Source organism: Ascidiella aspersa, chromosome 1 (assembly GCF_963924565.1).
Source record: "Ascidiella aspersa chromosome 1, kaAscAspe10.2, whole genome shotgun sequence".
Taxonomy (NCBI): domain Eukaryota; kingdom Metazoa; phylum Chordata; class Ascidiacea; order Phlebobranchia; family Ascidiidae; genus Ascidiella; species Ascidiella aspersa.
Window position 1 is genome coordinate 26773800 of NC_139447.1, and position 22709 is coordinate 26796508.

Here is a 22709-nt window from a genome sequence, read left to right on the forward strand (position 1 = left end):
ATTTATTTATGTAATCTCATGCCTCGGAGGCTATAAGGCGTAGGCCTATTCAGAGCAAGGGTTCTAATAGATATTATTTGTAACTGATCCGACTATTCTGAATTCCGTGAAAGTTGTGTAAAATTTCTTAACTAAAGTGTATCTAAAGTAGTAGTGTGAAAAGTTGAAGAATGCTGATGTTTTCCACCGGAACAAAGAACTTCAAATACAACCCTTGATATTTACCGGTAGGTGTCAGTGATGTTATGCGCGCAACTGTGTCACGCATTCGCGGCATTACTAGAAGTGGTTAGCACAACAGGCGATTGATAAACCGGCGGTGCAAACGAATAAGTAAACAAGACTGGACAACAACGTATGGGTAAGTATTATTCTATAATGTAATTTGTAAGGTCGACCAGTGCAGTTAACTTCCTACTACTTTTATTTTAAGAGTAACGAAACGAGTTGTCAAAGTTAAAATTTTAAGAAAGGCATAAATATGTAAGAATAAATTTAATTAAAATACTTGACCCACCGAAACGCAAACTCTCACCCTAACCCAAATATTGTTAGCAATATAAACCCCGGACGAAATGTGATGGGATTCTAGACTAGCGCCTTTTTAACTGCTTTCCAAAAAGACACTGAAATATATATAAAAATTGCCTATGTAATGACAGTTAAAAAGGGACCGCAAAAATATATAATAAATTAGGGTACTAGTCTAGAATCCTACCACAGCGTTGAATTGAAACAATTAATTAGTATTAAAGCAACACACAAAAATGGGTTAGGATGTTGGTTCCTGTTTAGGCAAGAGTAGGTTAGGTATTATTATTTAATATTATTGCCTAAATTAGTATTTAAACTACATTTCATGCTATTGGGTAAATAAACTAGTTCATTTAGCGCGGCAATTGTCCAAAAAAGTACAAACACCAACAATCAATTTCTGTAGTATCTTCTCATCAAATGTTCAATTCAAAACATCTGTTGTGGTCATACTACAATCGTACACCATATAGGGCTAAAAAGAGGACATAAAAACAGGTGGTGGGACCTGAGGGGGTCATAATTAAATGTGATTTAAGAAATTACTCTTTAGCTAGCTGAAATACTATATGCAATTCATTCAAGATTTGTTGTCAAAGCTCTAAGGGTTTGCAACCTGTGTGCTATTGGCCAAATGTGGCCCGCAGAGCAAAAATGTATCGCATCAGGAAAAAGTTGTATGCCAAAGCTGGATGATATATACGTCAAAAACGATTTTTTCAAAAATACAAATTTCTCTTTTTAACTACTTTGTAGCAGTGACTGACACATTATTTTAATCCTATAATTATTTTGCTCCAATTACTTGTTTTCTTCTCAGTGTAATTAATCTTGATCTTTTATTTATTTCCAGTTATCTGAATATCACAGAGTGCAGACTTTTGTCAGGAGGAATTGCACCATGCCATTCCTCGAAACTATTTTTTTGCAAATTTACTATACAAACCCTAATAAAAAATATTTTTTTCTTGTGTTACTACAAAGGCACGGTGCACATTATTGCATATCGTCACGCTCATAACTAAAGTGCCGAAGTAATTTTTTCCAGATTTTTAATTTTTTGTTCTAGTCACTCCTTGTTACCATCCCCATGCATAGAAAAATGCCTTTTTTATTTTGTACACATGCGCATGAAATGACCTGCTGTCTGTATAATGCTGATCATTGTGGCTTTGAAACATATTATTCACATAAGTGGGCAACGGGCGTGAGTTGCAATAAATTGTGTCAAGGGGGGCGGTCCCGAAAAGTTCCCCAGCTTTAAAGGGACATGACATGAAAATTATAATTAAATACAAATATGGAAAATAATAAATATTTAGATTTTAGGTAATTTCATGACTATTTTTTTTTTTTTTTCAAGATGAATTAATCTATAATTATTTATTATTCATAACACAATTTTGGTAATTCTTGACACCATTTTGGTGATTCATGCAGGTGTGCTATATAATTTGTACAAACTAACGGGATTTACTTGATTTTTTTGTTCTTAAGGCTGTTTGGTTGTAAGTCCCTTTAACTTAGAGGTCATGTTGTTCATGGTTGGATTTTCTCTGCTAAAAGAATTATTTTTAGATGGAGACATGCCGGATATGTCAGGACGTCCTCCCAACCTTTTTCATCCTAATATCCAGCACATTCTGCACCGGGATATTCCACCAAATGTAAAGTCAAATGTTGCTGATCCTGCGAAGGAAAACTTTTCCAAAGGTACTTTCTATATTTAGGCATGCTTTTCCTATTGTTATCTGTTGTCCAATAAACTGCAATGCTTGATTTATCAAATTGTTTAATTTTAAATGTGACTATTTTCTTTAAAATTAAGGCAAAGAGCTTGCCATGCATTTTTTATCATCTCCATTTTTATTAAAGTCATGACAGATAACTCTGACAGACAAAAATAATAGGGAGTCACCCCTATGAATATAAAACTATGTTATCCTATTATTGTTAACTGGGTTGTTCTATTTACCAGTTGTGAAAACTACTCAACCTAATTTGAATTAAACATTATAGCTCTAGTCTAGTAGATTCATTCCCCTGGGTCCCTGGCTTTTTATTGGCCAGCGCATTTTGCCCTACTTTTTAAAATACAAGTTTTTTCTGCACTAAACATCATCACGTTTTCTGTAACTTCCAACTTAAAATGATTTGTTGGTGATTTAGCCTATAAACATACTACTGTAATTTATTGCCCCCAAAAAATAAATATTTTGTAAAAACGGATTTGCCCTTCTATAACATTGATGTGATTTATTGTGGTGCCAGGAGTAAAAATGATTAAAAAACATTCAGTTGCTACTACTTTGTTATTTAAAAACTATTTACTAATGTAATTTACCCTGAAACAATATATTATTCGTAACAGGTAATCTGAGGGCCTATTTGTCATATATTATAGGAAAACACACTTTCTAGTCTGAACCAGATTTTAATAAACTACCAAAATGTTGGATTTGTTAAATTCCTATGCTCAACTTCAGTACATAAATGTTTTCTGACAGCTAATGTTTTTCCAGTTATTTACACATCTATTTGAAAGCTTCCCTAGTGACAACGACCTAATTATGCTTCTAGTGTTGCAGTCGGTATGCATTACACACATATTGCCCATTAAGAGTTAAATCCTGTTTCACCATTGTTCTTGTTTGTCTTTTAAGAGGAAATGGTAGTTTCCGTAGCTATGTGTATGTTTGAGTTGTATCACACAGTAAACCAGTGATGTGATAGAATATGTTTGAAAGCCTGCTTGCTTAAAAATACTCTTGAGAATGTCAGCGAATACAAATTTGTCATCCAAAGGCCAACAATTATTATTAAGTGAGTATTGTGGGTTTTGTGGATCTGCTATGTAAATTTTCCAGTTGAGTTTAAGTTTTTTATTTCCTGAAGAAAAAAAACAGACATGACCCTTACTGGCTGACTTTGAACAAACTAGCCATCTGTCTGTGCCAGCATGGCTGCAGATAAGTAGGTGAAAAAAGTAGGTGCTATAATTAACTTGAGGTAAGACAGTCCGCTCTGTGGTCTGCTTATGATGTCACTTATTGCACATGGTGTTCATAGGCATGCCTAATGTCTCTGGATAGAGACAGCCAGTTAGTAATTTGAACCTTGGTGCAGCAGATATGAAGGGAGATACTGTTGAAAGTAAGCTACGGTGATTTTTCAATTAACTTGAGATGGATACTGTTAAGCTATTTGAACTGTGTTTTTAGTTGAGGCATTTTCATGTTGTTTATGCCTAGTTCCATTTTAATATTATAAATAAAATATGATGTTTTCTGTTTCGCATAGCCTCAGTGGTGTGTGATCTAAATGTTTACTATGTTTTTTGCAGGTCAATATGGACATTCCTCTAAATATGATGTAAACAATATGCCTACAGCAGATAGTGAAGAGGCAGAACTTCAAAAAGCAATTGCATTAAGCCTTCAAAATGAGGGAAACTCAAACAGCTATCCATCAGATTTAAAACTGCATAAAGATGATTTAGCAAGGTAATATCAACCTTACACCATTTAATTCTGGTGTTAAGCACTGCATTAAATGTATCAAAGTCAATTGTGATTCATTTTTGGATTAGTAGCAATGTTGGTTTTGCAAAGTGAATGTATAACCTTAGATCTAACTGTTTTAAATATTTAATAAAAAATTGCATTTTTTGAAGTAAAAATATAACTTTGATTTAAGATTTATATAATAACTGGCAACTTCTTGAATAAGTTAGTCGAACAGACAAAAAATAGACCATTACCACTTCATTGTAGGGCTCTCACCCAAAGCTTGGCGCATGTCGGTACTGGGGTTGGAATTGGTGGTTCGGGGGACTGTCCTAATAAGCGAACTGACAATCCACACCATTTGTTGAGAACAGGTAAGAAATACGGACTTTAAAGCTATTTTTACACAAAACACATATCAATGAAGAAACAGTTATTTTGTCGAACCTAACTGATCTGTTTTAAAATGATTGCATTCTTTGGTCAATAGACAGTTATTCAATAACTAACACTTACTAGAAAGTTATTTTGACTGTGTTGTATTCTTGTACTTGATTGACCAGAATTATGTAGGTAGCAATTAAGTGTAAATAATGTGGAACACACTAATTGCTTACTTTGGCCAATAGACCTTTATTTATTTACTGTATCTTAGCACTTAAAGGTTATTTTAAATGTGATGTATTCTCGTACTTATTTTACAAAAATATAGAACACGAATGATTGCAGTTGCATCATTTGGTCAATAGACCTTTACTGATTTCGAATTAAAAATAAAACTTTTAGGCACTAAAACATGTTTAGTTTAAACCAAAATCAGCTTTTAAGTGTTTTATTTTTAAGCTTTAAAATTTCTTCTATTTAGAAAAGGATTGGCCAACTGGTTTGAAGAATGTAGGCAATACCTGTTGGTTTAACGTAGTTGTTCAATCTCTTTATCACTTACCCTGGTTCCGATACATCATATTAAAGATGGGCAGCATTGATTTGGAATCTGTTAGTTCAGAGGTAAATCCTAATAATATTAACAGAAATTAATTATTTTTTACGATTGTTTGTTACATTTTTTAAAACCCGTGTTGTTTGGTGGTAATGGAGAGTTAGATTTTTTTGTTAAAATCGAAGGCACAAAAGAATGTGAAAGTATTTCAAGAGCTTCGGAATCTCTTTGCACTGATGCTTGCCTCCAAGCGATCTTACCTCGACCCACAGAACTGCATTGACATGTTGCAGAAAACCTTTCTCAGCACGAGCAATGATAGTCAACAGGTATAAAGATGTATGTTGTTAGTTGTTAGTTGTCCATCACAAACTTGTCAGTCAAGTTTGTGTCATTAAACATACCTTAAACACACAGGACACCTGTCAACCAAATATATCTTAAAAAATAATTATTGATGTTGTGAGAAATGGAATTTTATCTCCCAAGGAAGTGTGCTTCCGATCAAAGTTTTGTAAAACTTAGTATTGTGCAGGATTTTAGAAGCCTTGTAAGCGCCAGTCCACAATACATTGCCATTAAAAGATCTATTTGAATAATAAAAACAATTGTTTCTGAATCACAATTTTTTTAAGTCAATTATCTAGTTCAGAGATTTTCAACCTATGGGCCATGACGCTGTTTTCAGTGGGCCACAGAGCTTGGCATACAGCGATAGAAGAAATCATGTCATTATAAACTCATAAAAGCCAGAGAGATAAATAACAAACACCTCGACCTAATATTATGTTTGTGATATCATTTCTTTTTGCAAGTTTTTAGATTTTACGCCACTCAACGTGTGGTAGGGATGCCGGGAAGGTTATCGAAGGGTAACAATCGCCTTGCTTACGTATTATTCTTTGTTATGTTTATTGTTTTGTTTGCGAGCAGTAATTTTGCCTGGTTTAGGACAGTGCTCCCACTGCTCCGCCACCGGTGTGCCGAGACGTTCCCGTAGGTGTGTCACTTGTGTTTCAGGGTACTTTTTGATCAGTCGAATTAACGCGAAAAATGTATATCTCATCAAGCTAAGTATTTTGACCTTGCAATATTCCAGGTGTAAATTTATGAACTTCAATAATAATTAAAACGTTTTTAAATGTTACCTTCTATCGTCATAAATCGAATACTGACTTAACCACCAGAAACTATGAGTATAAAAATACAACAATTGTTTTCAAATTTTAGACCAACGTGTAAAGGGAGATTAACCATGCGCTCGAAACCCATGAACTATCATTGTGAATATATTATTGGCATTTTGTAATATTATAATTAGTCTTGGGAGTTGTTTCGAAAAGTATCTGAAGGTACAATATACAAAGCACCGATATACGTTTTTTTCCAAACGCTTTTAAAAGCCCTCTGTCAGCTATTGCAAAGGTAGTACAATTTTTAGGACTTTGACTGGCTTCAGAAGTTTTCAGAAAGCCTGTAAAACCGAAAAATTAGAAGAAGGAATGTAATACGTAAAATTTTCGGCGGCTTCGGCGCATTTCAATATAAACTGCTCCTCTTTCTATTGGCTGCCCATGATATTTGCTGCCCGGCTTATATATATTCAGCTACTCGCCTGTGCGGTCCCAAACCCGGCCATTAAGTATCGGGTGATGTAACACATTTGAAATAATGTAGAAGCTTTATTAATTTGTTTTGTTGTTAAAACTTGGTGGTTTTCATTAAACGGTAATAATGGGCCAACGCCATTTTTATACTAATTTCGTGGGCCATGAGCAAAAAAAGGTTAAAAACCCTTGCTCTAGTTCAAGTATGAGGAACTGATTGAAATTGGCCTAACACAATAAAAGGGGTTTCCTTGTTTAAGAAGTAAAAAAAAAACACTTTTATACTTTCTGTTCAAAACTTCATGAAATCCATCATCCATGTTTTGTGTTTTCATATTTGTCCTAACGGTTTTCCATCACAACAACGACTTTTCGATTTTTATTTATAAAATTATTTCACTAAATGCGAATTTAATGGTCCACAGGATGTAAGTGAATTTATTCACATGCTCCTTGATGCCTTGGAAGACGTTTACCGACTAAGACAAGAAATTGAGCGGAAGCAAGAATCTAGTAAAGAAAATCGAGGCGCAGACCCATTTTCCACGGGCAGGGACAGTGAGCAATACATAAACGTACTTGCCGAGATTCTCCCAGGAAATAAGAAAAAACATATGAGCAACCCGATGCTGGAACTCTTCTACGGAACAACAAAAACTGTTGGAACCGAGAATGGTTAGACCTTTTTCACATTTTTGTTGTCATATTAATTACATTGATTTTAAAATTTAATTTTTTGATAGAAATTTGATGAATTTTTTACCTGTGACCAGTTTTTTTTTTTAAGGTTTGGTTTGGGTGACCGCTAAGTAGTTTTAAGAGACCGCAAGTGTTTCATTTAAATACCAAAAAGTTGCAAGTCCAAAATTTGGAAAACCGCTGGAGAAATTTCAAAACACCTTAAAAAAACACTGCTTGTGACTCTTATTGATTTTTAGTTATATCATGCAAATCACTTTATTTGCTTTAGGTCAAAGTTTTGAGCAGGAAAATCGATTCAGCATCCTTCCTTTGTGCGTGGAAGGATACCGCAATCTTCACGAAAGTCTGGAGCATGAAACTGCCAAGGGAAATGTGGGAAGGGAAAAAGAGGTAACTTGTAACATCGCCTATTACAGGTGTATTTAGACATATCATTTTTTGAGCCACAGTAGGTTGGTCAGGCAGTTTTGTAACGATAAACTGACATATAACCGGTGCGATATTTGTTGATTTTTCTGCTTTTTCTTGTTTTTAGATGTGGTTTTCCAAGATGCCACCCGTCTTGACCTTTCAACTATCACGCTTTTCCTTTAACCAAGAATTGGGAAAAACTGAAAAGTTACATGACCGACTTATATTTCCCTCTGTGCTTTACATGGACAGGTTGGTAGATTTCAATAAACGTGTAAAATTCAGCAAGTGTCCTGCGCCTGCCTTAAAAGTTTGTCCTAATGCAAATTCAAGCTTTGTGCAAGGTTATTTGCGTGTTTTACTACAGGTCAAAAATTAGGTTTTAAAACCACCATTCTAGTCGAAATATTTGAGATTTCTGACGTTTTTAAATAGCTCATGTTCTGTTATATAATTAACACAGATTTACATGTATTATTCCGATTTAGTTTATTACAATAGAACATTGTGTTCAGTATTGTAAAACACGAAAGCGTTATATAAATATTTGCAGTAAAAAACGTTTTTTGATATAAAAGTAAGCGACAGCACATTTAGCTACCATTTAGGCTTACACCAAATTGTATCACAGCGTCCCTCAACGATTTGTAATCTTCCTGTTTACTTTTAGGTACATGGAGTCTAACATGGAAGTGACGCGTCAGAAACGGGAAGAAGTTAAACAACTCTCGATGCAACTCCACGATCTCCGTCTCAAGCTCTGTCGGTATGACCGCTAGCAGTTTATACAGCGTCTATGCACTATCATCATAGGTTGGTCTATATTGGCTGTTTGCTTGGCCGTAGTGTGACCACTGACCAGGTGTAGCCGCCCATCGTGACGACGTTTAGTGTTTCGACAAAACATTTGCTATCGTGAATTAAATGGTTACCTAAATGCAACGTGGTGATTCGATTTGAAAATTGATGACATATTTGACGCCAAACAAAAGATTTACTAAAACCACCTTTGTATTTAAACCACATTTTTTAAAGTTTGCAAGAGAGGTTAATGTTCAAATTGTTGCATTCTAATTTTCATGTTTCACGAACGCAACAATGTTTCCATTCAACTTTTAGTTCTAATTCCACTTACCACAATGGAAAAACGTACAACATCTCGGAAGTTCTGCTTTGCTGTGCAAACTACGCCGCTGTGAAGCAAGCAGAAGAAGCAAATCCATCGTCGCCAACCACCTCGAGATTGCTTCGGAGGTTCGACCTTTTGTAAAGTAGATTAGTGTCTATCTAAAGGCAAAAATTGTAAAAATCCAAGCAATCAAAAAATCGTCGGAAATCGCTAAGTGATTTGGATATCGGATCACATTGATACCACGCTAGGATCGGTACTACCTCTTGGCGTCGGGTATCGTTTTTGAAACAATATTATCGGACATTCTAGTTGTATACATCCTAAAGTCACTCAAGGGTTAACCATACAACTCTTTTTAACACGCGTTTGTAAAACTACTAATGGCGATAACGGCGTGGCGAACCATCACTAAAATGAAGTGATATTTAGGCTGGAGGATTGTGTCTCAACATTGTATTTTGCGTTGCTCAGGCGATCAGGAAGCGGCTCGCCGAGTTTCGGACTGTCGCCACACAAAAGGACAAAGGAAGATGACGATGGCACAGCAGAAGCGGAACCAATCAGTGTCGAGCGCGGTTCGCCCGATGACTTGTCAGGAGTGGACTTATCCGAGGCAGCTGCCGTCGAATCGACTTTGCGTAATTGGAAGAACCGATTGGACGAAGAAGTAGCCGGTAATGGTTTGGCGCTACAGCCTGGGACAGGGAGATTGCTCACACTGGGTTTCTAAACAGTTTGACTAAAAAAGTTAGGATGGTGCATATTTCTTGATTTCAAGCAGTTCCCACACTTTTTTAAGTCCAGTTTTATGCCATAACATTTTTTTTATATTAATCTGTTTTGGGAAACAGGTTATTGGTATACGGTACTGTTGGGAAACAGGTTATTGGTATACGGTAACTTTGGAATGAGGGCCAAACATCCTTGACGTAGAAATTTTCATTACATAATTTTTTTTTGTTCGGATTGTATCTAAATCACATAAAATGGTAGGTCGGCGTATAACTACATTAAAAGAAGATTCAAACTGACATAAATAACGTTTTGTTCCAAAAAATGCTTTGGCCTATTCTGACGAGGGCTACCGTTAAGATCCCGATATTATTGCTCATCGTTAACGTACCTGTTAAGAAACTTTACCAAATGTTTTTCGCAGACCTTCGAAGCAGAATTAAGAAGCTTGAGAGCGACATTGATAAAATGTACGAAGAAACGTCGTTGCGCCAACATCCATACACCCTTCATGCCGTGCTCATTCATCAAGGCCAAGCACTTGCAGGTGGCATGGCGTGTTGCCTTGTATCATATTTTATAGGAAATATTATATATTTTTTCAGGCGTTTTTTTGTTAGATAGGTAATGATGTATTTTGGTGCCTTGTAAACTCGGCACCACGTTTATGAAAAGTATTTTCAATAAAATGTTGAAAAAAACGTTGGAAGTCCAAAAAACTCCAAAAATCGAAACGCCCTTTAATTGAATTGGTTTGCAAAAAAACATATCAAACTGATTATTTCCGATGCAATTTTGCTAGAACGGAGGCAGGATTTAACTCATACGGGTCCTGCTAGTTTTTTTTTTTGAAATAAATTGCAAATTTGTAGTAATTTGGCTTTCGTACCACACGACCCGCTAAGAAACCTTTTTAGCAGCACCAAGCACATGCCTGGGTTGACCGCTCTTAGTTTAAACGCAAACTTGTTCACAGGCCACTACTGGGCCTACATCCGCGACTATGGTAACCAGCGTTGGCTGCGCTTCAACGACACGATGGTGGACGAGGCCAGCTTCGAGCAGCTCGCCACCGAGTCAGTGGGAGGCCACAGCACGAGGTACTACAACAACGGCAGCCTAGCCAGCGCTTATTGTCTCGTCTACATCAACAGCAAGCGGACCGACCTGATGGCAGGTAAACACCTTTGCCGTGATACGGCAAGGCTTGCTAAGAAATGTTGTCTCTTATTGCTTGAATGACAGGACACTTTTGACGTCTAGATTTTCGTGCTCCTTATGTTGTCTGATGTTTTAGAAAAATGATTTTATAGTCGTTAAAATATTATGGCCTATTAATATTGTCACGCCGGAACTGAAACGCCCATATGCACAATGTGTATTCTGTTATTTAGCCCTTCTAGAATCGTACTGGCCAACGTCCAACGATAACTGCACCCATTCATTTCGCCAAGCCTTTTCGAAGGCATGTTGTATTCTTACGACGATTAGGTTACATTTTTGTTCGTTTGTTAAAACTTTTGGCATATTTTCTCTTAAAGTTGAGTTCATAGTTTCATATCATCGTCCAAATTATGCCGTGAAATTATCGTCCACTGATAGTATTGTTGTTGATATTAATCTAACGCATGAACCTGATATTCGGATCAGTATGAAACATACCTCTCGATTGCGTGTTACTTTCAGATTGGGACTGCCAGGAAGCGATTGTCAGCGACCCTGTGTTGTCCGACCTGCTCAACGAGCACAACAGCAAGGTCGAGAACGAGCTGGAACATTGGGATGTGGAAAGCGCCAAGCAAATCTCGCTCATGGAATGCTCTACTGTGCCCAAGACTGACGGAAAACCAGGTAGCTTAGATATTGTAACGAAAACCGTTAATAACAGTTCGCTAATTTGTAAACTACTTGAATCTAACTAAGCCAGGATATGGTTCTCTCGAAGTATGGGTCGCGACGACCTAAACATGGGTCGGGCAGGTTTAAAAGATGGGTCGCTCTATGGTGATTCAATCCTATTTTTTCCTTTCCATTTTCATGATTGAATTGTTGCATCATAAGCATTTCACGTGGCAACCTAGATTATTGCATCATAAGTGGTTTTCTGAACATTTCGATGATGACAACTAGATATAGCCATAGCCAAATACAATAGCTGCTAAGACTGGTGTAATCGGTAGCCGCACAGTTACGTGATTACTTTATCTATTTGTTTTAGAATATTATTCTGCTAGCTCGTATTACACACATATACCTCCAAATTCTGTTAGAATAGCGTTATTATAGTGCTGTCTTAGTCACTGATAAACTAGGGATTAGAGTTGAGAATATTTTGCAATATTTATTCGCCACTTGAGGCAATCTTCCGTTTCAGTTCGAGCTATAGGTTCGTTTCTTTCGGTGCTAGCTATAGGTTTGTGCCTTTCAACTTTGAGGTTATTAGTTGCAGGTAGTAGGCCTTTTGTTAAAAGTTAGAATCAATCATTTGTTTGTAATAAATCATTGTTTCATAGAACTGTGTAGGCTACTACGTCTGGTTGTCTAATTTTCTATTTCATGCATGTCAGAAAAAATACATTTTTTAATGTGAGCCTTGGGTCGTGACAAGTTCATTAAACTCAGATTTGGGTCGCGCTCAAAAAAGTTTAAGAACCACTGTGTTATACTGAAGTTGCTATACCCACGGCAAAGCCGGAACGGTTCTAATTTTTTTTCATTTTTTCCTTTTCTTTGCCCTTTTAATGCTTTTATAGTAGCATTCGGAGCACCCCTAATGTCGCCGGTTAGATACACATTTATGAAGAATAACACAAATATAACAACACTTAACTTTACACTTAAATTATTCGGAATACAATGAGAAATTAAATACAGAAAACTGAATGCCCCCCTCCCCCCCACACACATTTTGAAACAAATTTTCCGGCTTATATACACTGGGGTTGCTTCGTTGGTGACGTCGATTGAATCCCCCCTAATAAGTGGGTTTGTATCCCCTCGCACCCAGCCCCACAGCTAATATGCGAGTGTTATTCTTGGTCAGATTCGAGATGTGAAGACGGAGCTCTGGATCTGGCAGTGCTGAAGAATGCGATTGATCGCGTGGACGACACCTACAAGGGTTCGGGGCCTGAGAAAGCTCTTGAACAAGTAAGTTAAGTGTAAACCTGTCTTCATGCAGCCACCAATGATGTGAAGAATCAGCTTGTTGCACAAAGTGCAGAGAAATATTACTTCTAAAGTTAATAGTAAGTAAATTCAACATGAAGCATCCTTAATTGAAATGAATGAATTACATGTGGTTAATGATAAGCATAAGTAAACTAAAAATAAGTAGGCACGTTTAAGTACAACAAAGGCTAACACCTGGTTACATATGGACAGCACCAACTAAACTACATAAATAGAAAGCATGCTGCCAAATGTACAAAACCAGTCATGCATGAAATCACTCATGCATAAAATCAAAGTAAAGGACAAATAAAACACAATTAGGGGGAATTAAATCTAACATTAAGTTCCGGTCTTTCCTAACCTGGCGGAAGTGTTTTTTACCGTTTTGTTATTTATTTCTGCAATCTTATGCAGTTAGTGGCGATTTTAATGCTTTAGGGTGCAGCGAAGATGTTTTCGATGGTTTAATACTTTCATGTTTGTTATTTTGCTAAGCTTTTTTGATAAAATTGTTTGGGTTCAACTACAATGTAATAATCCTAGAAATATATTTTCCCCGTTGTGCACGTATGCTCTGTGCTGTTCCAGTTTTGTTTTTAGTGACATCAAGCAAAAATGCTAGTAAGGATGCCAGAATATATTAATCTTTCCTGTTGAGTGTTGCAACCAAAAATGATATTTAGGTATATCGCGCGACCATATTCTTAACGTACATTTGAGTATCGTACCTCATGGTGTGTTGAAAACCCGAATATATATATATATAATAAAATATAAGGGAAGTTCTGTTTAGGAATGGTGGTTATCTTTTCCATTCGTTTCCTTAACCCTCCATACGTATTTTTTCAAGTGTTGTCTTTAAAACGAATTTCGGGAACCTCTTATATTTCTTACCTTCCTTTTTCTTTAGAATGGGTCCGAAACCAAACACGCTATTCTAATTAATTGCAATGGGACTTCTAAAAAGGAGTCCGCGACTTTGCCTGAAAACGAAGAGGAAACGTCGTCTGAAACAAAAGAACGTCCTGCCTCCGATAAAGATGAGGAATGCGTATCACAATCTTCTTCAGTGGAGAATTGTTCTCCACCTTTATCGCCACGCAGAAGCTGTTATTCTTACTTTGACGACGACGACGAGGTTTCAGGCTTTACTCTTTTTCTATCTTATCTCTTTTTCTGTCTTTTCGCTTATTCTAGTGTATTTAATAAACTAACACGTTTAGATTGCCTTTACTATCTGTACAATACATCATATCAATTTAACTATCCTTTTTATTCATTTTATAATTTTCTTTTCTTATTTTCTCTTCCTTGTCCACCAGAGCAATATGTGCCCGGTCTTCCAATCCTGCCTGTATGCTATCATGAAGGCGGCGGGCACCTATACCCTGGAAGGCCCGCTAAGCGCTTTGGAACAGGTATTGTTGTTCAAAAGTGGGAATATTTGCAATGACAAATCCATTTGCTGCTCGAAAAGCAATTGTTAGCCCTTAATATTTTCTTAATTAAAAACATACAACTGGTTTTAACAGCTTCCTAAACATTCGTTATTGTAGTTTTGTTGAACAGAATATTTGGTTAACGAATGTTCACGGCGACACTACGTATGTCAGTATGGTTGAAAGTACGGAAGGTTCGCGTTAAGCCCCCAAAATGCAACATGTAGTAAGTCAGCGAAATGCACAGTTTGCTGAGAGATGTTCCTGATGATTTATGACGTTAAGGTTAAACGATTGCGCGATACGCAAAAAGTGTAGCATAATGTATTATTAGGTTTACTTCAAGGTCTAATAAACGAGCATTCAACTGGTGGATAAAACGTTCTATCGCATATGTTGTCAGGGACGGGTGAATATCAAACTGTTCTACTTTTCTCAAAAATCTTATTCTTGATACTTAAAAAGTGAATCCTTTGTAAATAGTTATAAACCCAACTAGACAATCATTTTTAAATCGCTGATTTTGGCACTAAAATGCCTGGGCGCAGTAAAAACAGGGCTGTGAAGTCGAACTAGGGGCTTGTTGCTTGGGACTTGGCGAGGTAAGTTTATTTGCATGGAGTTGACCAAGCCGATGTAAGTAACCGGTTAGGCGGCATATTGTAAATCGTAAAGGTATATTAGCATACATTGTAATATTTGGTGTATGGCACTCCTATGAGTGGATTGTTGTATATCCACCTATTTTAGTAACATGCATAGGTGATATACAGGGCTGTTGAACCAGAGGCGGACTCGGTACTCGGCTTGTGTGAAATAGGACGACTTTTTTTACCGCATTCAGACTCTGTTTGAAACCAGTGCATTGTATAGATCGGGTTGGATTTATTGAGATTGGTTCGGAACAACATATCTCTAAAATTGAGTAAACTTTGAAAAGAAATAATAACGACAAAAATCATTAAGACAATTTGGTTCACTTACAAATTTCAATTTCGTTCACCTATACAAAAGTTCAGTTTAGAAAAATGGCTCGCCAAAGCTTCACTGTTATAGTTACTTTAATATTTGTGTCGCCGCAAAAAGGTTGAGAAAACACGTTTACGACGGGCAAATCGATTAACGGCATTTCCCCCTGTTTACGTGTTTCTCCCCAACAGCGAGCGTTTTGGAAGAATTGCTGTTTTTCAACGTGTTCGAAGCCACTTAACAGCGTGTTGTGCGTTGTATTGCCAGGTGATAAGCGAGGAGATGGTGCGGTTGCAGCTTTTGTCGGAAGAACCCGACACGTTGATCAGCGATCCACGGCTGCAGAATATTGTTGTCTACCTCTATCAGAATAAAGCGCCCAAAAATGTAAGTCGGTTAAGAACGTCTGCAAGGGCCGGGTCTTTATGGCATTGTAGTTTTCAAGAGGCGAGTGTTTTTTATTGAAATGTACTTTTTGGTAAATTTAGCTGTTAAATGAATGTACGTACGTAATTTAGCGATGATGTATATTGTATTGAACTAAATTATCATCTTCTTTTCAAAGATTATTGAGAAATGCGTTCTCGAGCAATTTACTGACAAAAGGCTTCGCTACGATCGGAGGTCTTCGGAAATCATGAAGTGCGCCGTTGAAAAACTCGCGTCGGACCACGACGAAACTATACAGAGCGATATTCGGGTACTGATAAATAGTCGCGTTACAACAAGTGTCGGCTTAAGAAACTTAAAACGGAGTTTAAGTTATAGACCCAGCACAATTGTTCGCATTATAAGTTTGATTGTTCGTTTTTATTGTGCTCTACGCAGTAACCACTATATAAATCATTGCAGATTTTACAAATAATTTTTGTTTCTCTACAACACATGTTTCATCAAACGCCGTTAAATATTATTGTTATACCGTCTTTAATGTTTGTTGCGTCAAGTTTGTGAAGGTTTTTTTTAGGAAAATATAGTGGTTACTGCGTAGAGCACAATAAAAACGTGAAGGTTTTTTTTAGGAAAATATATTCTTTTTAACGTTTTCCAGCAAATGGTCCGTAATTGTACAGATATTAGCATTAAATATTCAACAGCGAAAAATATTCATCAGCGAATTGCCCTTGTCTTATAGAACTGGAGGCTCAATTACGACTCGTTCTGCAAGGCCACCTGTCACATGCTGCGCGGCTTGTCTCTATTCCATTCGAGAAGCTTCTACCAGGCGTCGCTGCACTTCATCGCAGTCTACAGCGAAAATAAGAGCCTCAGCGCCCCCGGTCAGCCACGGATGGCTCTCGATTCAAAATTTGTTCGCCGCTATTGCCGTACATGCATTCAGGTTAGAAATAATCTAGTTGCTCTATTTCGGCGGGCAGCGTCGGTGTAAGACGTTTAACCTTTCATCCACTGTTAAAGTAATGTTGGAAGGTTTAGGAGATCAGCTGTATGTCTGTTACTGGACAACAAAAAGGTGCTGGCCATTTTGCCTTTTGCTTTGCTGCTATGCTATAAAACATGATGTCGTGTTTTGGCCTTGACGAAGTTTCGGTCGCTAGCTGGTAAAACAAAGGAAACAGGGCTAACACCCAGTTAGGGAACATTGTTATAAATTGCTAATCCTGTTTTACTAACGTTTTTTTAAAATTAAAAAATATGCCTTTATTCGAAAGGTGCAATAAACGTTACTAAATTCTGCACGGGCTTTGCTGTTTTTTAACTTGTACAATTTCTGTCCCTGATAAACTGAAATAACAACTGTATTTCACGTTTCAGAGAGTGAGCGAAGAGGCGATGGGCAAGCTCCGCTCGAAAAGCAGAGACGAGGCGCTGCAGGGCATTGACGTCATGCGCAACCAGCTTATACCCTGCATCTCTTCGCTTCTCTCATCCGACAAGGGAGGGGGCGCCCCCAACGACTTGCAGCTGGCCGACAACATCCGAGACGACTGGTGCTCTCTGCTTGAACAATCCATCGGTGAGTGGATGCCAGTTTGGGTTTATGGGAGCGAACTGCTGTACATGGTCACGACCTACAGATATGTATTTCATATTAAATTCACATATTGCATCTTGCCAAGCGAACTTAACGTGTAAATACCTGGACAGCTTTTAAAGGGTTATCTAAAGCTTTGGACGTTCTGCTGTTTGTTTGCCTCTCCAAAACATCCGAAATGGCGTAACCCCTAAACGTCAAGCCATCTGACAATGGCCAATTTAAAATGTCGATTTTAAAACAATTCTGAAGCTACAAAGAAACGTAATAAGAATATCAAAGCCCATACAGAAGTAGGTATCATTTTAAACGTTTCGAATAACTCTTTATTCATTTTCAACGAAACGTTCAAAATGATACCTACTTCTGTATGGGTTTTGATATTCTTATTACGTCTTACTACAACCTCCAACCATTATGCTTCAAAGAAACGAATAATACATTTTAATGCACAACAAAAAACTTGGGTTGTCCTAAATTTTTAGATAAACCTTGTTTAATTGACAACCAAGAATAATAATTATGATATTTCATTGATTTCCAGTTAAGAAAAGCAAGCTAAATGCTATTTTATTTAAATTGCAAATCTTGGTTAAATAAAATCTGTAGTCTAAATGTGCAGGGTCGGATTCAGGATTTGTTTTTTGAGGAGGTGCATAAACATTTAACGAACAACGTTACAAAGTTACGTCATAAACAATTAATCGTAAAACCCCCCTCTGTTATTGGTGATACGCGCGCGCAATTATGCAGCTATAAATCGGGATGGGGTGGGATTTGTAAACAATTATTAGCGTAAAACCTTTTTAACAGTTTTGTCTCGAGATGAGCTTTCTACAATGCTGGCTGAATTCCTGGACGTGAACCCCGACACAACGAACATAAACACACCCGCTATCGATGTGCCCATTAATATTGCACAGCAATTCGAAACCGTCATGTCTTCTTTATTGCACGAGCCAGATTAACAGAGAAACCAAATTGATAACATAAATCGTCCATCTGTCCGCCTAAAACTTGCGTTTATGTTTGTAAGACACTATTACCCTTCTTTTTAATTGGTATACCTTTTCTTTTCTTAATACCCAATATCGTTAAAGTATTTTTGTTTTTTTTAACCCCTTTCTGGTTTGAAAACTTGCATGACGGTATGAGTAGTGCATTTCTTCCTTTACTACTGTTTTACCTTGCCTTATAGATTGCTTGGTTTTTACTGGGTTACTTGCGCGATTTATGAACACTGTTTCACTGTGCCTAATAAAGTTGATCATTTTCACGCGACTAAATTCGTTTTAGCAACTCCACAACTATAATTCGCTGTATTTCAATTTGTAATCACAAGGAGTGCTGTCAAAAAACAGTTCAAAAATATTATTGTAATATTTTTGTTCGTAAAATCACTTATATTTGAAAAACGTACATTTTTTAACCTGCACTCTTATGTCCGAGTTCTTGAGTTTAAATTTTAAAAGATTTTTTTGGTCCGGTAAAAATTCCTAACAGATTAACTGAATGTTTTCGGTTGGTCCCCTTAGACTTTGTACTTTTTGCCAGGGTAGTAATGATTATTATGCAATTAAATCGAGAACGACTTAACTTAAAACTTTTTTACAACACTGATATTTGCAATAAACTGGATTTAGCCGTCACGTACATGGGTAAATAACTCCACTGATAGGCCTAAATCGAGTTTAATGTATTGTAATTGCAACAATGTTATTAAAATCAATATCGTTAGGTTTGCGTATTAGATGCGACAAAGAATGAGAAAACCAACGTGGCTTTATAAGTTTATATTTATAAATGCTTGGTCAGCGATACTAACATTACATTGTTTAAGCATATATGTTATCTTAACTACGACTTATAAAGAAAAAAACTAGTCGTAGCCACAGTTAAAAATGAGGAGCATTTTTGGCCGTGATAATGTCCTTTACTTAAAAAAAAAGAGAAGTAGGCCATTTAAATAATATACAGATTTGCCGTCCCAAAACATTTTATCGATAATTTTAAATCGCTTATCTTATGGTTAGAAAAAGAGAGCGTTAGAAATTCCACTACTAATACGGAAACATTATATTTTCTTAAAATTTTTTTATTTTCCAGAAAACTGTATAGCATATTGTGGGGCTCGGGTTAGTTAGTTGAACTAGGATAGTGTGTTCGATAGAAGGGCTTTCTTGTTGATGCTTTCATTCTGACTTTTGTTCAGGTGGCGTTTCTGACTCACGAGACAGCCACAATAGACGAGGTGGTTAGAATTTTGTTGATTGACTATAGGAATAAACTATAAAACGGCGGAGTAACTTAGAATATAGAAGACGCTACTTACAAAATGTTTCAATGCAGTTTAGCCGTATGAGAGTCGATAATACAGGCTAATTGTGAGCTCCGGTATGAGACTGTTCTGTGCGTCCCAAAGGAACTAACTCGAGGTCCAAGCCCGACCACCTATAAAGCCTATAAACGAAAGGTGTTAAAATCTGCAACAAAGGCAATGTGAACACTGCGTTAGACCCAAAGTGTGAAAATATAATAAACTGGTTATAGAACGAAACAGCGTTAAATAACAAAGACGTCATGACACGGGGTGTGAAAGCAGCTGGACTTAGTAAATATCAATCTGCCACCACAATTTTCAAGCTGCTCTTAATGACAAAGACTTTTTTATAGCATATTGCTAATCATTTTAACGTTCTTACATGCTGTATCTTTGTTTAAACTTATAACAACTTTCCTTCCTGCCAAAGTCACGAATTACAAAAACAAATTTATTAGAAGACAATGTGCACTATAAAAGATTGAAGCAGAATTTCTTCGCTTGATAAATAACAAAATACATTTTATTTTGCAAAGCATAAAGCTTTCGATGGAGAACAAGAAAACATCACACTACTAAAAGTTTTCTCTTTTTTTAAAAGTTACACAGCGTTGTATGAGTCTGCACCTTTGAAGGAAAAGATAAAAGTCTGGACGAAACAAAATGCAAGCCAAGCAAACTAAAATTTAGTTTTTTAAATCTCCTTGACCAGCTCCATCGTGTGGTTTCATTACATCTGGTAGCTCAGGTGGACATGAATAATCTTCAATTGTTATTTGTTCATTTGCATCTAAGTAGAAATGCAGCAAGTTATTATCTGCCAAATAAATATGAACTCTTGGAAACCACATAATATAAACCAATGCTCTTAAATATTACGATAAAAACGCTTTGAAATTAAAAAGTTTTTCTTAACAAATGTCAGGTTAAGTGTCATGCCAATTTACCAGTCGTACAAGAAAAAACAAGAATCTGTGGCATTACCATTGCAAATCAATGGCATTAAAAAATAAATTTTAAACTATTTAAATTACAAAATACACTCAATCAGAAAATCAATTTTTGCAAATAAATTACTAAAAACTAAACATGAAATCAGGGAATTTAAGTATAAAATCAGGATAAATAAACAATTAATCCAAAACGTATTTAGTAAAAATAGTCCAGTGATGTAACCCAAATCATTTGACTCAATCGTTTAATTAACGTCGGTCTTAACAAGTCATTAAACAACAGTGGTTACATGTACCCAAGTCACGGTCGTCGGTCGTGCATTAAGCAATTAAGCATAACAACACAATCCTGTTATATTTATGGAGAAGTTTCAAAGAAAAACGCAGTTTGGATATTAGCATTTAGCAGTCTTAGTAAAGCAACACTAAATGTTATCACATTTTGTTATACAAACCTCCATCACGCAATGCCAACTTAAGCAGTGCTGGTGATTGTGCTTTGGCTGTCAGTTGTGTAAATCCACTATCTGCAAGAGTTTTTGTATCTTCTAGTACCTGATAAAAAACAGCTTAATGATGAGTAAAATGACAACACTGATTTAACACTACCTTACCATTATTATTGTTAAGTTTTACCTTTAAACTTAACTGAGAATATATATATATAATTCTGCCTAATATTTGTGGCTTTTTATTGCTGTAAAATGCGTTTAATGCTGTAATATCTAATAAAATTTTCAAGGGCTGAGAGAGCAATTAAGCAAAATATTTATCAGGCCAAGTCTCCAATTTTGTACCTGTTCACTGACACCATCGTATAACCATTGATCTTCAGGAGGAACTTTTAAAATTCCCTGAATGATCTTCTTCAGATCTAGCACCGTGCTGGTTTCCTTTGCATCCGTAAATATTGTAGTTTTATTCCTCCGAATTGTTAGAAATACCTCCTGGGAATGCATGGCAATTTTAAAATATTGCAAAAAAGTACAGTTATCTATAAATTCTAAAAATACAAAGACATAATAAGGTTTTACATTGTTAATTTTTTGTATGAATAAACCTAAAATAAAGTTAAATTGTTAAATATGGCATGTTTAAATTTCTTTAACAAGATTCTGCACAACATATGTCCCTCAACTTTTAAATTTGACCATTTGCATCCTATATGATATATTAAAAGATTTTTGGTTTACTACAGTACTTCTATCTTAAATAAATGCAGACTGGATTAGTATTGCGCACCTTAATTGCTGTAATGACCAAATGATTTAAGTTGTTTAACAAATGTTAACATAGAATGGATTGTCATTGTAGTCTGTTTTGAGGCTACAACACAGTAAGTGTGTAAAAAAAGCCACAAAGTGGGGTAAATATACAAACTGTTACGAAAACCAGGGTTTTGAATTCCCAGAGGGGAAAAAGACCGGCGCTCTTTCACTATTGTACGTAAAAATTAATAAAAAAATTTTTTTCTTCAAATGCTGCTTACCACAACGCATATTGTTTTGGTTAGGGTGCGGGTTAGCGTTTGGTTGAGGGTGGGTCAAGTTATTATTAATAATAAACAAACCAAAACAATATGCGGTGTGGTATGCGGTATTATTATTATTTTTTTTTGCATAACTTTTCACGTTTTTCAGCGCCAAAAGACCTTTAGGTACATGTAAGGCTGGATTTAACAATTTTTTTTTAATTTCGACTTATGCAGACATTCTCAACAACAACACAGTGTACATTTAAAATCGTTTACGCGTGGTGAAACACCACTTTTAAATTAATTAGAATATGTAGTCCTGGGCGCCGGTCTAGAATCCTACCACATTTAATTTAACACTAACGAAAGGAGTTGTCAAAGTTGAAATCTGAAGTAAGGCATAAATATGTACGAATAAATGTAATAACAATACTTAACTTGAAACACCTAAACCTGAACGCTAACTCGCACGGTAACCCAAATACCGTTAGCGATATAAACCCCCGGACGAAAATGCAGTAGAATTTAGACTCTTTTCCACCTACCATTATATTGGTTCCTCATTCAACTCAGATAGATATCAAACAACCTTCTTAAGTCGCCGGATGTCAGTTTTTTACAACGAGCGAAACATCAGCAAGCAACAAAATGCACATCAACAAACGCGACAATTATGTCGCAGGTCGCCTTATAGAATTACACACCTGCAATAAATATTTTACTATTTTATTAGTAGACTAGAAGAAACACCTGGCGTTGCCCAGATTAACTAGGGTATTTTACTTGTAACAATACTATGCAGCCTTTTGCAATAAGCGAG

At 36.3% G+C, this 22709-nt stretch overlaps 2 protein-coding genes across 5 annotated transcripts; one reads left to right on the forward strand and one right to left on the reverse strand.

Annotated features, from left to right (window-relative positions):
• The first annotated feature begins 290 nt into the window (after positions 1 to 290).
• LOC146168907 (ubiquitin carboxyl-terminal hydrolase 28-like) lies at positions 291 to 18780 on the forward strand. 3 transcript variants are annotated; one of them, XM_083388729.1, is made up of 23 exons: positions 291 to 361; positions 2113 to 2247; positions 3878 to 4037; positions 4308 to 4414; positions 4906 to 5048; positions 5166 to 5309; positions 7013 to 7262; positions 7558 to 7679; positions 7825 to 7952; positions 8371 to 8466; positions 8820 to 8954; positions 9304 to 9506; positions 9989 to 10111; positions 10541 to 10741; positions 11251 to 11415; positions 12608 to 12714; positions 13649 to 13876; positions 14061 to 14156; positions 15414 to 15533; positions 15712 to 15846; positions 16282 to 16488; positions 16923 to 17124; positions 17956 to 18780. In XM_083388729.1, exons 1-23 carry the CDS (start codon positions 358 to 360, stop codon positions 18108 to 18110), a joined length of 3366 nt encoding a protein of 1121 aa, XP_083244855.1. In that variant the 5' UTR covers positions 291 to 357; the 3' UTR covers positions 18111 to 18780. The 3 variants fall into 3 exon arrangements, with proteins under 3 accessions (XP_083244855.1, XP_083244857.1, XP_083244856.1); XM_083388730.1 differs by lacking the exon at positions 291 to 361 and adding an exon at positions 715 to 801; XM_083388731.1 differs by lacking the exons at positions 13649 to 13876; positions 14061 to 14156.
• A 1102-nt stretch (positions 18781 to 19882) lies between these two features.
• On the reverse strand, positions 19883 to 22565 carry LOC146168908 (elongin-B-like). 2 transcript variants are annotated; one of them, XM_083388761.1, is made up of 4 exons: positions 22435 to 22565; positions 21213 to 21362; positions 20871 to 20970; positions 19883 to 20252 (listed from the first exon to the last, which is right to left on the reverse strand). In XM_083388761.1, the coding sequence occupies exons 1-4, from the start codon at positions 22435 to 22437 to the stop codon at positions 20149 to 20151; spliced, it is 357 nt and encodes a 118-aa protein (XP_083244887.1). In that variant the 5' UTR covers positions 22438 to 22565; the 3' UTR covers positions 19883 to 20148. The 2 variants fall into 2 exon arrangements, with proteins under 2 accessions (XP_083244887.1, XP_083244886.1); XM_083388760.1 differs by lacking the exon at positions 22435 to 22565 and having other exon boundaries at positions 21213 to 21438.
• Positions 22566 to 22709: the final 144 nt, after the last annotated feature.